We start from the raw sequence: 15,875 nt of genomic DNA on the forward strand, positions 1-15,875 counted from the left end.
AAAATTTCTAAAAATATGAACCATCTTCAATTGTACTAGACTCAGAATAAAAGGAGCAAAAAATTGTGTACCATGAATAAAATTTAACTTACAAAGTTTTTGTTTTAAAGTATATAATTTGATAAATTTTTAAATGTTTAAAATTTTATTTAATCCAAATTGGTTAACATATAGTGTAATAATGAATTCAAGAATAGAATTTAGTGATTCATCACTTACATATAAGATCCAGTGCTCATCTCAGTAGTGGTCTCCTTAATGCTCATCACCCATTTAGCCCATTCCCCTACCCACCACCCCTTCAGCATTTCTCAGTTCTCTGTATTTAGGAGTCTCTCATGGCTTGTTTTCCTCTCTCTTTTTATTTTATTTTTCCTTCTCTTCCCCTATGTTCATCTGTTTTGTTTCTTAAATTCCACAAGTGAGTGAAACTATATGATACTTATCTTTCTCTGACTTATTTTGCATAGGATAATACACTCTAGTTCCATCTACGTTGTTGCAAATGACAAGATTTCATTCTTTTTGATTGCTGAGTAATATTCCTGTGTGTGTGTGTGTGTGTGTGTGTGTGTGTGTGTGTGTACACATCTTCTTTATCCACTCATCAGTTGATGGATGGACATCATTTGGGCTCTTTCCATAACTTGGCTCTTGTCAATAGTGTTGCTGTAAACATTCAGGTGCATGTGTCCCTTTGAATTAGCATTTTTGTACCCTTTGGATAAATACCTAGTAATGCAATTACTGGGTCGTAGGGAGTTCTATTTTAAATTTTTTAATTTAATTTTTTTAATACTGTTTTCCAGAGTAGCTGCACCAGTTTGCATTTTTCCCCTTTCTCTGCATCCTCGCCTGCATCTGTTGTTTCCAGAGTTGTTAATTTTAGCCATTCTGACAGGTGCAAGGTGGTATCTCATTGTGGTTTTAATTTGTATTTCCCTCATTATGAGTGATGTTGAGTGTCTTTTCATGTGTCTGTTAGCGATCTGGAAGTCTTCTTTGGAAAAGTTTCTATTCATGTCTTCTGCCCATTTCTTCACTGGTTTGTTTTTTGGGTGTTGAGTTTGATATGTTCTTTATATATTTTGAATACTAACCCTTTATCTGTTATGTCATTTGCAAGTATCTTTTCCCATTCTGTAGGTTGCCTTTTAGTTTTGCTCATTGTTTCCTTCACTGCACAAAAGGTTTTTCTCTCGATGAGGTCCCAGTAGTTAATTTTTACTTTTGTTTCCCTTGCTTCTGGAAACATGTCTAGTAAGAAGTTGCTGTGGCCAAGGTCAAAGAGGTTGTTGCCTGTTTTCTCCTCTAGAATTTTGATGGTTTCCTGTCTTATGTTTAGGTCTTTCATCTGTTTTGAGTTTATTTTTGTGTATGGTATAAGAAAGTGGTCAAGGTTCATCCTTCTACATGTTGCTGTCCAGTTTTCCCAATACCATTTGTTGAAGAGACTGTCCTTTTTTCCATTGGATATTCTTTCCTGTTTTGTCAAAGATTAGTTGGCCATATGTTTGTGGGTCCATTTCTGGGTTCTCTATTCTGTTCCATTGATCTGGGTGTATGTTTTTGTGCCGGGTGCCATACTGTCTTGATGATTACAGCTTTTTTTTTTTTTTTTTTTAATTAAAAAAAAAAATTTTTTTTTTTTTGAGAGAGAGTGTGAGTGGGGGAGGGGCAGAGAGAGAGGGAGACACAGCATCCAAAGCAGGCTCCAGGCTCTGAGCTAGCTGTCAGCACAGAGCCCGACATGGGGCTTGAACTCCTGAACCGCGAGATCATGACTTGAGCTGAAGTTGGACGCTTAACTGACTGAGCCACCCATGTGCCCCAATGATTACAGCTTTTTTTTTTTTTAATGTTTATTTATTTTTGACAGAGACAGAGCATGAGCGGGGGAGGTGCAGAGAGAGAGGGAAACACAGAATCTGAAACAGGCTCCAGGCTCTGAGCTGTTAGCACAGAGCCTGACGCAGGGCTCGAACTCACAGACCACGAGATCATGACCTGAGCCGAAGTCAGACACTCAACTGACTGAGCCACCCAGGCGCCCCTGATTACAACTTTTTAATACAGCTTGAAGTCTGGAATTATGATGCTTCCAGCTTTGGTTTTCTTTTTTAACATTACTTTGGCTATTCAGGGTCTTTTCTCGTTCCATACAAATTTTAGGATTGTTTGTTCTAGCTCTGTGAAGAATGCTGGTGTTATTTTTATAGGGATTGCATTGGATATATAGATTTCTTTGGATAGTATCAACATTTTAACAGTATTTCTTCTTCCAATCCATGAACATGGAATGTTTTGCCATTTCTTTGTGTCTTCTTCAATTTCTTTCATAGACTTTCTATAGTTTTCAGCATATAGATCTTTCACCTCTTTAAGTTTGTTCCTAGGTATTTTATGGGTTTTGGTGCAATTGTAAATGGTATCAATTCTTTGATTTCTCTTTCTGCTGCTTTATTTTTGGTGTATAGGAAGGTCACAGATTTCTGTACATTGATTTTGTATCCTGAGACTGCTGAATTCATGTATCAGTTCTAGCAGTTTTTTGGTGGAGTCTTTTGGGTTTTCCACATAGAGTATCCTGTCATCTGCAAAGAGTGCAAGTTTGGCTTCTTCCTTTCCTATTTGAATACCTTTTGATAAATTTTGATATATATATATATTCCTATGAAACCATCACCACAATCAAAATAGTGAAAATATCCATTATTGTCCAAAAGTTTCCTCCTGTCCTTTTATAATTCTTCCCATCTCCAGGCACCCACTGGTGTGCTTTCAACACTTATAGATTAATTTGACTTTTGTAGAATTTTATCTAAATGGAATCATACAGTGTGTTTTTTTGTCCACTTGTCCTTTGCATTTCCATATGAATTTTATTAAAAAAAATTGTTTTTTAATGTATATTTATTATTGAAAGAGAGTTACAGAGCATGAGCAGGGGAGGGGCAGAGAGAGAGGGAGACACAGAATCGGAAGCAGGTTCCAGGCTCTGAGCTGGCAGCACAGAGCCCGACGCGGGGCTCGAACTCACAAACTGCGAGATCCTGACCTGAGCTGACCTGCCACTCAACTGACTGAGCCACCCAGGCGCCCCTTCATATGAATTTTATTTTTAATTTATTTTAATTTATTTTTGAGAGAGGGAGCATGTGCACACATTGGGGGAGGGGCAGAGAGAGAGAAAGAGAGAGGAATCTTAAGCAGGTTCCATGCTCAGCACAGAGCCTGATGCAGGGCTTGATCCCACGACTCTGGGATCATGATTGGAGCTGGGATCATGATTGGACCAAAATCAAGAGTCGGCCTCTCAACCAAATGAGCAACCCAGGTGCCCCTCCATTATGAATTTTAAAATCAGCTTACCCAAAAGGTAGTTGATAGAAAAAGGTGGTGCATGAGTGAGGGCAGGGGGCATTAGGAAAATCCTGTGCCTTTTGCTCAATTTTACTATGAACCTAAAATGGCTCTAAAAAATAGTCTATTAAAAAAAAAAAAGGCAGCTGGGGTTTTGATTGGGTTGTTCTGAACCTGTAGATCAATTAGGGAAGAGAACTGACTTCTTAACAATATTGAATGTTTTTACACATGGTATATTTCTCCATTTATGTAGGCCATTATTAATTTCTCTTACCATTTTAAAAAATATTTTAAATTTATTTTTAAAATTTATTATTGAAGTATAGTTGCATTAATGTTTTATTAGTTTCAGGTTTAAAACATAGTGACTCAACAATTCTGTACATTAACGCTCACCATAACTGAAGCCACCATCTGTCACCAAACAGCGTTATTATAGTATTGATGATATTCCCTGTGCTATACTTTTCATCTCCATAACTTATTTATAACTGGAAGTTTGTACCTCTTAATGCCTTTCTCTTAACGGTGTTTTATATAGCTCTTATACACCTTTTGACACATTTATCCCTAAGTATTCATGTTTTTATGCAATAAATGCTAGTGTTTTTATTTTCACTTCGTGATTACATAAAGTATAGCTATAAAAATAGCTAGCTATAGCTAGCAAATAGAAATATAATAGATTTTTGTATATTGTCCTTGTATCCTGTAGCCTTGCTAAATTCATATAAGTAATTTTATTATAGATTCTGTCAGATTTTCTAGACAATCACGTTGTCTATGAATAAATATTATTTTATTTCCTTTCTGATCTCACTGGTTATGCATATATACATATATACATAAATGTTAAAAAATGGTTGTTGGATTTTTATCAAGTGCTTTTTCTGTGTCTATTGGGATGATCATATAGTTTTTGTCAGCCTATTATAATGGTGGGTTATATTGATTGATTTTTCCTTATTTTAACTAACTTGTATTCTTGGAATAAATATACTTGGTCATAATGTATTACCCTTCTCATAATTGTTGGATTTGATTTTCTGAAGTTTCATCAGGAATGTATGTATATAGGGGTGCCTGGGTGGCTCAGTCAGTTAAGCATCTGACTCTTGATCTCAGCTCAGGCCATGATCTCACACTGGGTTCGAGCCCTGTGTCGGGCTCTGTGCTGGTGGCTCAGAGCCTACTTGGGATTCTCTGTCTCCCTTTCTCTCTACCTCTCCCCCACTTGTGTGCGTATGCTCTCTGTTAGGGTCAGGCGTAAGGCAGGGTAAAGATAGGAGTCAGAGGCTAAAAAATTTTAGCAAAGGCTTTATTTGGGAACTAAGGTCTCAGGCGAGGTTCCGTGACTCAGGGAGAGAGAGAGAGGAGCAGGGAAGTCGCGCCCAGGTGTGGTGGGATGGGGTTTTTAAGCTGCTGCGGTTCCAGGTTTAAGTCCAGGTCCGCCTTTTTCTAGTCCGGTCGTGCTGTCGCTCGGTGATTGGTTGACCTCCAATTCGTTCTGGCACGCTACTAGGGGCTTTTAGTTGGGTTGCGCTGGCAAGATGGCCGTCCTCTACTTGGAACCTCTACTGTGGTTCTAAGGACATCCTAACACACTCCCTCTCTCTTTCAAAATAAATAAACTTAAAAAAAAAAAAAAAAAAGAATGGGGGTGCCTGGGTGGCTCAGTCAATTGAGAAAGATTTCCTTAACTGTTTGGTAGAATTTATCAGTAAGATATCGGAGATTGATGTTTTCCTTAATAGAGTCTTTAAATAAACTAAGAATGGAGTCTTTATCCATTCATCCATTGATGGACATTTGGGCTCTTTCCATACTTTGGCTATTGTTGACAGTGCTGCTATAAACATGGGGGTGCATGTCCCCCTTTGAAACAGCATACCTGTATCCCTTGGATAAATACCTAGTAGTGCAATTGCTGGGTTTGTTATGCCCAGAATTCGTGATCCCCAAAGACCACTAGGGAGCCGAGTCTGATGTAAAAGCAAAAGAGCCTTTATTCGAGCTAGCTCGAGCTCAATCCCCTACCTGCACCGAGGCAGCGGTGAGATACCGGGGAGAGAGAGCCAGTTTCAAAAGGACAAAGGTTTTATTGGGGCCTAGGGGCAATTGGCGAGGTAATGGCTGTGGCCTCAGCCGATTGGCTGGGGAAGGGTCCGAGTCCTGTTAGGCAGGTGGGGGGGGGGGGGTACTCAAGGGGAGGAGGTGTGGTCAAGGTGAAGGACACAGAACAAGATGGAGTCGGCCGGCGTGGGCCCGCCCTTTCAGGTTGTAGGGCAGTTCTATTTTTAATTTTTTGAGGAAACTTCATACTGATTTCCAGAGTGGCTGCACCAATTTGCATTCCCACCAGCAGTGCAAAAGAGATCCTCTCTATCCACATCCTCACCAACATCTGTTGTTGCCTGAGTTGTTAATGTTAGCCATTCTGACAGGTGTGAGGTGGTATCTCATTGTGGTTCTGATTTGTATTTCACTGATGATGAGTGATGTTGAGCATTTTTTCATGTGTTGGTTGGCCATCTCATGTCTTTTGCCCATTTCTTCACTGGATTATTTGTTTTTGGGTGTTGAGTTTGATAAGTTCTTTATAGATTTTGGATACTAACCCTTTATTTGATATGTTGTTTGCAAATATCTTCTCCCATTCTGTTGGTTGCCTTTTAGTTTTGCTGAGTGTTTCCTTCATTGTGTAGAAGCTTTTTATTTTGAGGAGGCCCCAGTAGTTCATTTTTACTTTTGTTTCCCTTGCCTCCGGAGATGTGTTGAGTAAGAAGTTGCTGCGGCCAAGATCAAAGAGGTTTTTGCCTTTCTCCTTGAGGATTCTGATGGCTTCCTGTCTTAAAATTAGGTCTTTCATCCATTTTGAGTTTATTTTTGTGTATGGTGTAAGAAAGTGGTCCAGATTCATTTTTCTGCATGTTGCTGTCCAGTTTTCCCAGCACCACGTGCTGAAGAGACTGTCTTTATTCCATTGGATATTCTTCCCTGCCTTGTCAAAGATTAGTTGGCCATACATTTGTGGGTCCATTTCTGGGTGCTCTATTCTGTTCCATTGATCTGAGTGTCTGTTTTTGTGCCATCTAAATATTTGAAGTAATCTCTACACCCAATGTGGGGCCCTAATTCACAACCCTGAGATCAAGAGTCACATTGCTCCACTTACTAAGCCAGCCAGGTGTCCTGAGAGTGGCTTTACATAATCGTCGCAGAGGTGCTGTGTGGGGAAGTGAGTACAGAAGTGGGAGGCAGACAGAGATTGGCAGAGTAGTCAGCACATAATGGAGTATGGTACTTGGTTTGACATGGCCCTTTGTATAGAGACACATTGACAGCTTCTGCCATCTAGGAGCTTCTGAATACAACCCCCCAGGTGGGAGTTAGACCAGAGAAGTATGGCAGTCTTCGGTCCAAGAACTGTTGTAACTAGTGCAAAGGTAACTATAGTTTTGTTCAAACCTTCTGTCTGTAGGTTAGCAAGTTACAGGGGACATGTGAAAACTAATAAGGGAAAATGGAGTTAATTCCTATACTGTGAGGAAGTTGGGCATGCTTTACAGACTTGGCCCTTGTGTATGGTCTTTTTTAAGGAATGTTGCTATCCTAAGTCCTCACCAAAGAACTTAAGTTTCTCTTAAGCATGCATTTTTCTGGGTTAGCCTTGGATGCAGTGTGCGGAGATATATGTGCAAGAGACTTTTAGACCAGAAGTCCTGTTGCCCTTTGAGAAATGTTTGAGCATTTGGCCATGCCATCTGCACCAAATGAGTTATTTAAGCTTTTGGAAAGTTGGGGTAACTTGACTAAGCAGATTGGAGCTTGAGGTGTTCCTAGGAGGGCAGGAAATTGACAAGTTGCCGCTGGAACTAGAATGGATGCCTGAGAGACATAGATGGTTACAGGCAACTTGGGAACAAGGAAGAAACCTCTGGACTACCAGACTTTTACAAAGAGAGAATCATTAAACTAATGGTAAGCCTGAAAACATAACTATATTAGTGCTAATTGCCGATACTAGGGGGAGATTTCTTCCCTAAAGGTTGTCACAGTCCTCAGAAACAGACCTCATATAGGCTTTCTTTTCCTTTTCCCACCCACAGGTAACAGTCCTTTGGATAGTCCCCGGAATTTCTCTCCAAATGCACCTGCTCACTTTTCCTTTGTTCCTGCCCGTAGGTAAGTTGATAGAAAACCTCCTCTGTGACAAACATGTGTGGCATTTGCATGAATGTCAGTTAAATGTTGACTTCTTCCTTTGAGGTACTGCCCTTCAAGTGTGTTACCTGGGCAGTCAGCCATCAAAATTCCTTCCCTGCTTTCCTCACCCACGTCATAATCATCTTGTTCACGTTTTGCTTTCTAAAAAGCCCTAGTATTTGCATTTAGTTTGAATGGACAAGTAGATATAAGAAGTGTGGATTTATTTTTACAATCCTGAACACAAGTCTCTGGTTTCCTGAGGATATGTTCCAAAACATTATACTCTTGACTGAGAGCTATCCTAGTGTGATCAATGAGAAAATGGCCTCTCCTCTCAGAGGGACCCAAGGTTTTACTCTTCCTCCTCTTACTCAGCTAATTCTGAGGAGCTGAAAGGATCGTTCCTGGGGGATAAAGAGATTACAGAGTCTTCACTTATCCTCTCATGAATTTAGAAAGATTTGTTGCATTAAAAGGCCATGCTTCTATTCCTCCTGGCATTTCACCCTCTGGAAGTGATACAAACTTATTCCTGGAAGTGGTAGCAATCCTGACAGCCCAGCCCATTGTCAGGGCCTCTTGAGAAGTACTGAGCTGATTGAGATGAGTTCATCCAAACTACATACCATGGCTCCATATAAAATGGAAAAAGCCTTACTTTTCAAAAATTTTTCTAAAATTCTTTCTTGGCAGAGTTCATGTTCTCTGGTTTTATTTTTTATTTTTAAAAGTATTTTTGGGGGCGCCTGGGTGGCGCAGTCGGTTAAGCGTCCGACTTCAGCCAGGTCACGATCTCGCGGTCCGTGAGTTCGAGCCCCGCGTCGGGCTCTGGGCTGATGGCTCAGAGCCTGGAGCCTGTTTCCGATTCTGTGTCTCCCTCTCTCTCTGCCCCTCCCCCATTCATGCTCTGTCTCTCTCTGTCCCAAAAATAAATAAACGTTGAAAAAAAAAATTAAAAAAAAAAAAAGAGTATTTTTGGTTAGAATCAGCATTTGGCATTAAGTCCTCCAGAAAAATTATGGCTCCAGATTTGGAACCTTTAGTGGACACAGAATGATATTTGCAGCTTGAGGCCAGAGCAGTTTCTATACTTAGACTCCTTTAAAAATTTTTTTTTCAACGTTTATTTATTTTTGGGACAGAGAGAGACAGAGCATGAATGGGGGAGGGGCAGAGAGAGAGGGAGACACAGAATCGGAAACAGGCTCCAGGCTCTGAGCCATCAGCCCAGAGCCCGACGCGGGGCTTGAACTCCCGGACCGCGAGATCGTGACCTGGCTGAAGTCGGACGCTTAACCGACTGCGCCACCCAGGCGCCCCTAGACTCCTTTTTATTTTTTTTTTAAATTTTTTTTCAATGTTTTTTATTTATTTTTGGGACAGAGAGAGACAGAGCATGAACGGGGGAGGGGCAGAGAGAGAGGGAGACACAGAATCGGAAACAGGCTCCAGGCTCCGAGCCATCAGCCCAGAGCCCGACGCGGGGCTCGAACTCACGGACCGCGAGATCGTGACCTGGCTGAAGTCAGACGCTTAACCGACTGCGCCACCCAGGCGCCCCTAGACTCCTTTTTAAAAAGAGATAATAGAAAAAGAGCACATTCTTCGAAACAGCATTAACTCACCATTCAAATGAGGACCCAGAAGAAATCCACCCCTTTCCTTTCCATGATTCTCTATAGCTGAAAAGGACATGGATAGGTTGGGAAAAATGGATAGCTGACTTGGGTGCTCCTCCTGACCCAGTTGCCTTATTCAAAACAAATATCTAAGTTTGTCCCGTGGACAGATCTCTCCTACCTTGTGTAACTTAAAATTAGTTACCCAGGCATCTATTTAGGAGCATTTCCAGTATAGTAATATGCTGGATTGATGCATTTGTTTTCCTAGTCCAGCTGGAAAGTGTTTCTTACCCCAGACTTCCTATCTTGTGTGTGAACTGTAGCCTCAGATTACATCTGTGCTGAGACAGCAAGATCTGTGACCAATCTCTTTAAGTGGTATTGAGTCATTTCTCCTTCATTCAGTAAATATTTACTGAGCATCCAGTATCCCCAGGCACTATGCTGGGTAACTAGTTATATAGTGGTAACAAAATAACCATAAAAAACAAACAAAAAAACCCACACCATAGTGCCTACTTTCTTGAAACTTAGTAGACTTAATAGAGTCTGTGCACCTGTTGTTCCCTTTGCAAGGAATGCTGTTTTCTCAGATATTCACTTTGTTAACTCTTTCTTGTCTTTCATTTCTCATCTTAAATGTCAATTTATCAAGGAAGCCTTCACTAACCATGCAATATAAAGGAGCCCACTCATTTTACATCATATCATCTAGTTTATTTTCAAACAAGTACTTTTCAATACCTGGTATTTTCTTATGTGCTTGTTTTCTATCTCTTCTCAACCAGAATAAAAGTATCTTTAAAAAAATTTTTTTTTTTTTTTTTTTTTTCAACGTTTATTTATTTTTGGGACAGAAAGAGACAGAGCATGAACGGGGGAGGGGCAGAGAGAGAGGGAGACACAGAATCGGAAACAGGCTCCAGGCTCTGAGCCATCAGCCCCAGAGCCTGACGCGGGGCTCAAACTCACAGACCGCGAGATCGTGACCTGGCTGAAGTCGGACGCTTAACCGACTGCGCCACCCAGGCGCCCCTAAAAGTATCTTTAATAGAGATGCCTTAATATGTTGAAAGCTGTGTCTCCTGGTGTATAATAAGTACTCACTCAGCTCTTATTGTTTGAATGAGTGATGGGGAAGAATAATGAACAAGCAAACGTTTATAAACTGTGATAAGCAACATGAGAGGAAAGAACATGATGCTGCATGAAACCATAGGAAGGGAGTGGGGCTGAAGAATATATACGGGGTGGTCATGTAAGGCCTTTCTGAAGGGGTCTGACTTTCAAGGTAAGACCTGAAGGATAAGAAGGAGCCTGCATGTTGAAAGTGAGAACATGGGTGTAGACCATTTTAGGCAGAAGGAATAACATGTTCCATTGGTGCCCTTGACTCTGCTTCATTATCTGGGCTTTAGGAGTAGGATCAGCTAGGGGATTTCTGGGCCTGGTATTACCACTGAGATCCAAATAGTTCTGTGCTGGGTGGCATAAAGTTTGAGTCATGTGCATGGAACATGGAACTCTGGGCTATCCCCATAATAGGACATAGTAGGAAAAGCAGCTAGGTTTTGGTAGGGGTGGAGAAGGGGACTTCAGCCCTGCAAACAGGGTACTCAGAAATTGTTTTTGCTAGGTTGCTAAGGTCTGACTTGAGCCTTGTAGGACCACATGGGTTTGCAATATCACACAAAACACAGATTTGATGAAATGCTAAGGATAGGTCTATCAATCCTACAATTTCACTTCATACTTCCACACATTCCTAAACAAAGTTTGCCCCTGCCAAGCATGACCCAGTGCCAGGGGTCAAACAGATCAATCTCTCTGGTTCCATATGATTCTCATTATAATATATGTCTTTTCACTACAGCCATGGCCACAGAGCAGACAGGTAATAGTGGACTTGATGGGGAGAGGGACTGGGAAACTGCTATGCATGGCCAGACAATATGGTTTTTGATGTTGTGCTTGGTGAGAACTGGTTGTGATGAGCCTTTCTGACTGTGGGTATGAACATTTGGCCTTTCATATCTAGCACAGAGGCCCTAAGGGAACCCCCTGCTGGAACCAAGGCTCAGAGCCCATACACTTAGAGGCAAGAATTGCTGAATAATTCCAAGTTTCTGAGCCTAGGAACAAGTCACCCTCATTCCCACAAATTTCCTCAGTCACCGAATGAGATGACCAGGCAGAGGAGATGGAGGCATCCTGTAGTGGCATTTCTTTCTGACTGTGGTAGCCCTTGCTCTTCAGATTACAGAAAATGGCTGCCCTGCAGTTTGTTTGCATTTCTATCTAAAGAAGGAAAAACGATCTGTGAAAAAGTCTATTTGACAAGGGTTTGGGAAATTCCTCGCTGAATTAGACTAATACTGTCTTTGGTGAGCTCTGTTTTCCTGGAACTGACTTGCTTTCTTGTGTAGAGCTCTTGGGACCCAACAAAGAGGTCAGAGAGAACATCATGTTAGGCAGCCTCCTGGACATTTCTTTGCCTCAGAGACTAGGTTCCAGCAGAACTAGCTGCCTGGGTGGCATGAAGTTTGAATCAGGTGCATGTGGCATGGAACCCTGGACTGTCCCCTTGCAGAATATAGTAGGAAAAGCTGCTGAGTATTGGTGGGGGTGGAGAGGAATGCTTCAAAAGGGAAAGACCTGGCAAGATTGAGTCCTCTTTTTTCTCCTTTCTCTCCCTGCTTCTCCCCACTCCCCTTAACTGTGAAGTCTGGACTAAATCACCCAAATTCCTGGACCTTAGTGTTTTCTCAAAGATTGAGGGTATTTAACTTCTAAACATCTTACATTGCTAATGTTCTAAGGTTCTGTGGGAGCAGAAAAGAAATTTTCTCCATCTTCACCCAGACCAGGCTATCCCCCCAGGCTTCATAAGAAAAAACACTTGTTGAACAGCACATCCCATAGTCCAGGAAAGAATCACTTGTCCATGTACTAAAAGCTTCAAACCAGATACCTGCTTGCTCTTTCTCCTCCACAGCAAAGCAGATAAGTGGTTCTCTGTGATGAGAGCTTTGAGGTGCATCCTCTCAAGAGCAGCAGGAAGCCCACTCCAAAATCTTATACACAGCCAAGGTTGTGCCACCTCACTCTTCTTTCATGAGGTTACTGTCACTCTTTACAAACATTCTCAAAGACTGGTTTTATAGGCCCTAATGGATCTTAAGTAACCTTGGACTGTTTGCCAATGATTAATTCATACTCAGACACAGATGGTCATCCACTTCTTCCTTATCAACCCAGTGGCCTGGGAAGACCAAAGAGCCTTTCACATGGAGTCCTCGGAAAAAGGAATAGCTGCATTTCAGTGGCAGTTCTCTCCTTGTGGTGATGCCTTTAGCTGGAGCCCTCTGTCATTGCTTCTCTAAAAGTAAATAGGTTGAAAGTATAAAGATTTTTATTTCAGAACCGCAATATTATATACCAGATGTTCTTATTCAAAGTCACAGACTTCTTTTTAGTCAGAGATGTTTGTCTTTGCAGTGGAAAACACACAACCATAGGCCCCATGTGGGAGAGAGACATGAAAGCATGTACTAGACCGAGCAGTACTGTGTAGAGACCAAGAAGAGCCTACCAGTGAACCAGCTGCCCAAAAAATGCTAATGGAAAGACAGGCAGGTCCAGGGCTCAGGGTGGGGTCCTGTGGAAACTGCCTAATATTCTTAATCTTACATAGGACTGATGGACGGCGCTGGTCTTTGGCCTCTTTGCCCTCTTCAGGCTATGGAACCAACACTCCTAGCTCTACTGTCTCAGTAAGTAGCCAAATCTGTGGCTCTACCTCCATCACCCCCAAGGAAATACTTCCCTACAGATTATTGCTGCCTGTCCTTAAAGGGTGCTGCAAAGTGATTCTCAGTTTTCCTGCCAAAGCCAAACTCAGGTTGTTTGGGATGAGGCTCAGTGGGGCAGTGGTGGCCCTTAACAGCTATAGCCAAATTCATTAAACACCTTTGGAAAGAACTAACCAGCATGCTCTCTGGGCATCAATTTTTCCTAGTTGAGTTAGAGGAGGTCTTGAGGATGGACTTTTGCTTTGCCAGACATGGGGGGATCCTAAGCAAGAATCTTCCCCCAACTTATTTCTAGGCCTGCAACCAAGAGCAGATAGACCCTCCCATGTCCCAAAGGTCTGGTGGACCATCCTTCTCCTCTTTCACCTTTTCCTTTCAAAAAGAAGGGAAGGATGATATTTTATATTGAAGTTTGATATATATCAGCAAAAAAAAGCTAAGCCTGTCTCTAAAACTTCTAGTTATATTTCTTTTAGAGAAGGTTTAGCCTAAAACACAACAGATGTCATAATTGCTGCTGTGCACAATTGACGGTAAAATGAGTCTTCCTCATTGAGCAGTTTTAATTGAAGCCAGGATGACAAAGTTGGCAAACTTTTTCTGTAAAGAGCCAAATAGTAAGTATTATAGGCTTTGCAGGCTGGATTGGGCAGCAGGCTGGATGACCCATTCCCCATGTCTTCCGCCATTCTTCAGGTCTTCCTAGGCAGTTTTGACATTCATGAATACCAAGCAGGTAAAAGGAGTATCGTTTCCTCCCTTGACCTAGATATTTCTCATAAATTAATCCAAAGATCTCACTGGTCTTTTAGCAGCAGTTAAGCTTTAGATCTCTGCCTGGTAAATATCCCTTTCCCTATAACCCTTTACTCAGATGATGATTTTTTAACCTAAGGCAAGATAAAGATATATATGACATATACCTGTTCAATAAATTTTAATAGACTCAACCCATGGCTGCAGCTTATTTTATTGGGATACTTTAAAAAACCAATTTTACTTCATCTTAGTGGCAGTTGGGTGAAGATACTTTTTGCAAATTCTATCCAAACTATTTCCAAAAATGTGGCCAAGACAGAGCCCTGTGGAGACCTCCCACTAGATATTTACAGCTTCATGTGATAGCATTCCATGACAGAAGCCTATGCCGGTAGCTCAAAAAAAGTTCTGATTTTTCACTTGGTGTTGAGGCTTACTTGTGGCAACAATTTCCTCAGTGTGGTGCTGCAGCTTTGACTCTAAATGGATTTAGATATTTGAACCCCAGATTCTTCATCAGTTGGTGAACGGAAACTGAGCCAATGGTGTTAGATCTGCCTGCTCCCTTGTCAGGAAAGGGGGACTTCACTGATTCTGGTGCTGCATAGGGCTGTCACAGCAGTTGCTGCATCTGGTGGGATTCCTGTCGTAGCACGGCTCGCTCCCTCAAAGGTCTGTTATGGTTGGCAGTGGGCTCTTGTCTGGAATCTCAGTCATTGGGCCATGTTTGGAATTCTTAATTGTTTTCAAGTCAGCTCCTAGTATCTTGGCTTCCTCAGGACTAAAGGCTCTGAAGGAGTAGAGAGGGGAATCCTACACAGTGGAGACTAAAAGGAACAAAGCAAAGAAGGCCTGATTTTGGTTACCTTTGGGTTCACATTGACTGGGAAGTTCTCTCTGTTCCTGGACTGCACTTAGACATGCCTATAATGCTGTGTTTTAATGTTTTTCCCTTTAGTCATCATGTTCCTCACAGGAAAAGCTTCACCAGTTGCCCTTCCAGCCTACAGCTGATGAGCTGCACTTTTTGACGAAACATTTCAGCACAGAGAGTGTACCAGATGAGGAGGGACGGCAGTCCCCAGCCATGCGGCCCCGTTCTCGCAGCCTCAGGTAAGGAGTCCTCTCTGCCTGCTACCCCAGGACCAATGGAACTCAGCCTGTTTCCACAGCATAGGAATTGGCAGATGTTCTATAAAGGGCAAGATAGTAAATAATTTAGGCTTTGTAGGCCATACAGTCCCTGTGGCAACTAGTTAACTCTACTGTTGTAGTGCGAAAGCACCCATAGACATTCTGTAAACTTTATTTACAAAAACAGGCAGCGGGCCAGATTTGGTCTGTGGGCCATAGTTTGCCAACCCCTGGCACAGCACCTTGGCACAGCTCAAATGAGTTAAGTCCAGTGACACTCAAGCATATCTGATGATGCTGTCGAGTGGTCCCTCTCTTTTTCCCTTTGAAAGTAGTTAGCAATAGAGGGCTGCCTGGGTGACTCAGTCGGTTAAGCATCCAACTTCAGCTCAGGTCATGATCTCGTGGTTCATGAATTTGAGCCCCGTGTCAGCCTCTGTGCTGACAGCTCAGAGCCTGGAGCCTGTTTCAGATTCTGTGTCTCCTCATTCTCTGCCCCTCCCCCGTTCGTGCTCTGTCTCTCCCTTTCTCAGAAATAGTAAACATTAAAAAAAAGTAGTTAGTAGTAGAAATATACTTTAAGCTCCATTCAGTAAGAGGAGAGTAATAGTATGATCTGTTCTGATATTTACCTGGCTGCAGAACCCACCGTCCCAGGGTATATGAACTAGGCCAGCTACAAAAGTTGCTGCTGAAGACACTTGTGGCTGACTTAGGGAAGAAGCCAATTTCAGAAGCAGAATTAAATGCCCATCTGAATCTAACTCATTTCCCTGATTCAGCTGGGCTCATCAAACCATACAAACCGTAGCAGCTGATTTGTCTGTGAATCCTTAGACTAATTCACTCTTTTCTTTGGCATTAGCTGATAAAATTGCACCATAATTCCAGATTAAGGAAGAGGGTGGAAATTAAAATGGGCATGACTTTAATGTCTGAGTTCAGCTTTCCAGAGCCCCTGGGAAATAATAAA

The 15,875-nt window shown here is 42.0% G+C and overlaps 1 protein-coding gene across 9 annotated transcripts in view; it reads left to right on the forward strand.

Moving 5' to 3' along the window:
* The window catches only part of MAST2 (microtubule associated serine/threonine kinase 2), a 225,052-nt gene that overhangs the window by 182,930 nt on the left and 26,247 nt on the right, over positions 1 to 15,875 (forward strand). For 6 of the 9 annotated variants that reach the window (XM_030323924.1, XM_030323925.1, XM_030323927.1 and 3 more), the window contains 4 exons: positions 7,476 to 7,551; positions 11,071 to 11,091; positions 12,892 to 12,970; positions 14,727 to 14,881. In XM_030323924.1, coding sequence (XP_030179784.1) covers positions 7,476 to 7,551; positions 11,071 to 11,091; positions 12,892 to 12,970; positions 14,727 to 14,881 — 331 coding nt within the window. Of the gene's footprint in view, positions 1 to 7,475; positions 7,552 to 11,070; positions 11,092 to 12,891; positions 12,971 to 14,726; positions 14,882 to 15,875 lie in introns of those variants that run through there. The other 3 variants (XM_030323926.1, XM_030323928.1, XM_030323930.1) reach the window with 2 other exon arrangements.

This window comes from Lynx canadensis, chromosome C1 (genome assembly GCF_007474595.2).
Source record: "Lynx canadensis isolate LIC74 chromosome C1, mLynCan4.pri.v2, whole genome shotgun sequence".
Lineage (NCBI taxonomy): Eukaryota > Metazoa > Chordata > Mammalia > Carnivora > Felidae > Lynx > Lynx canadensis.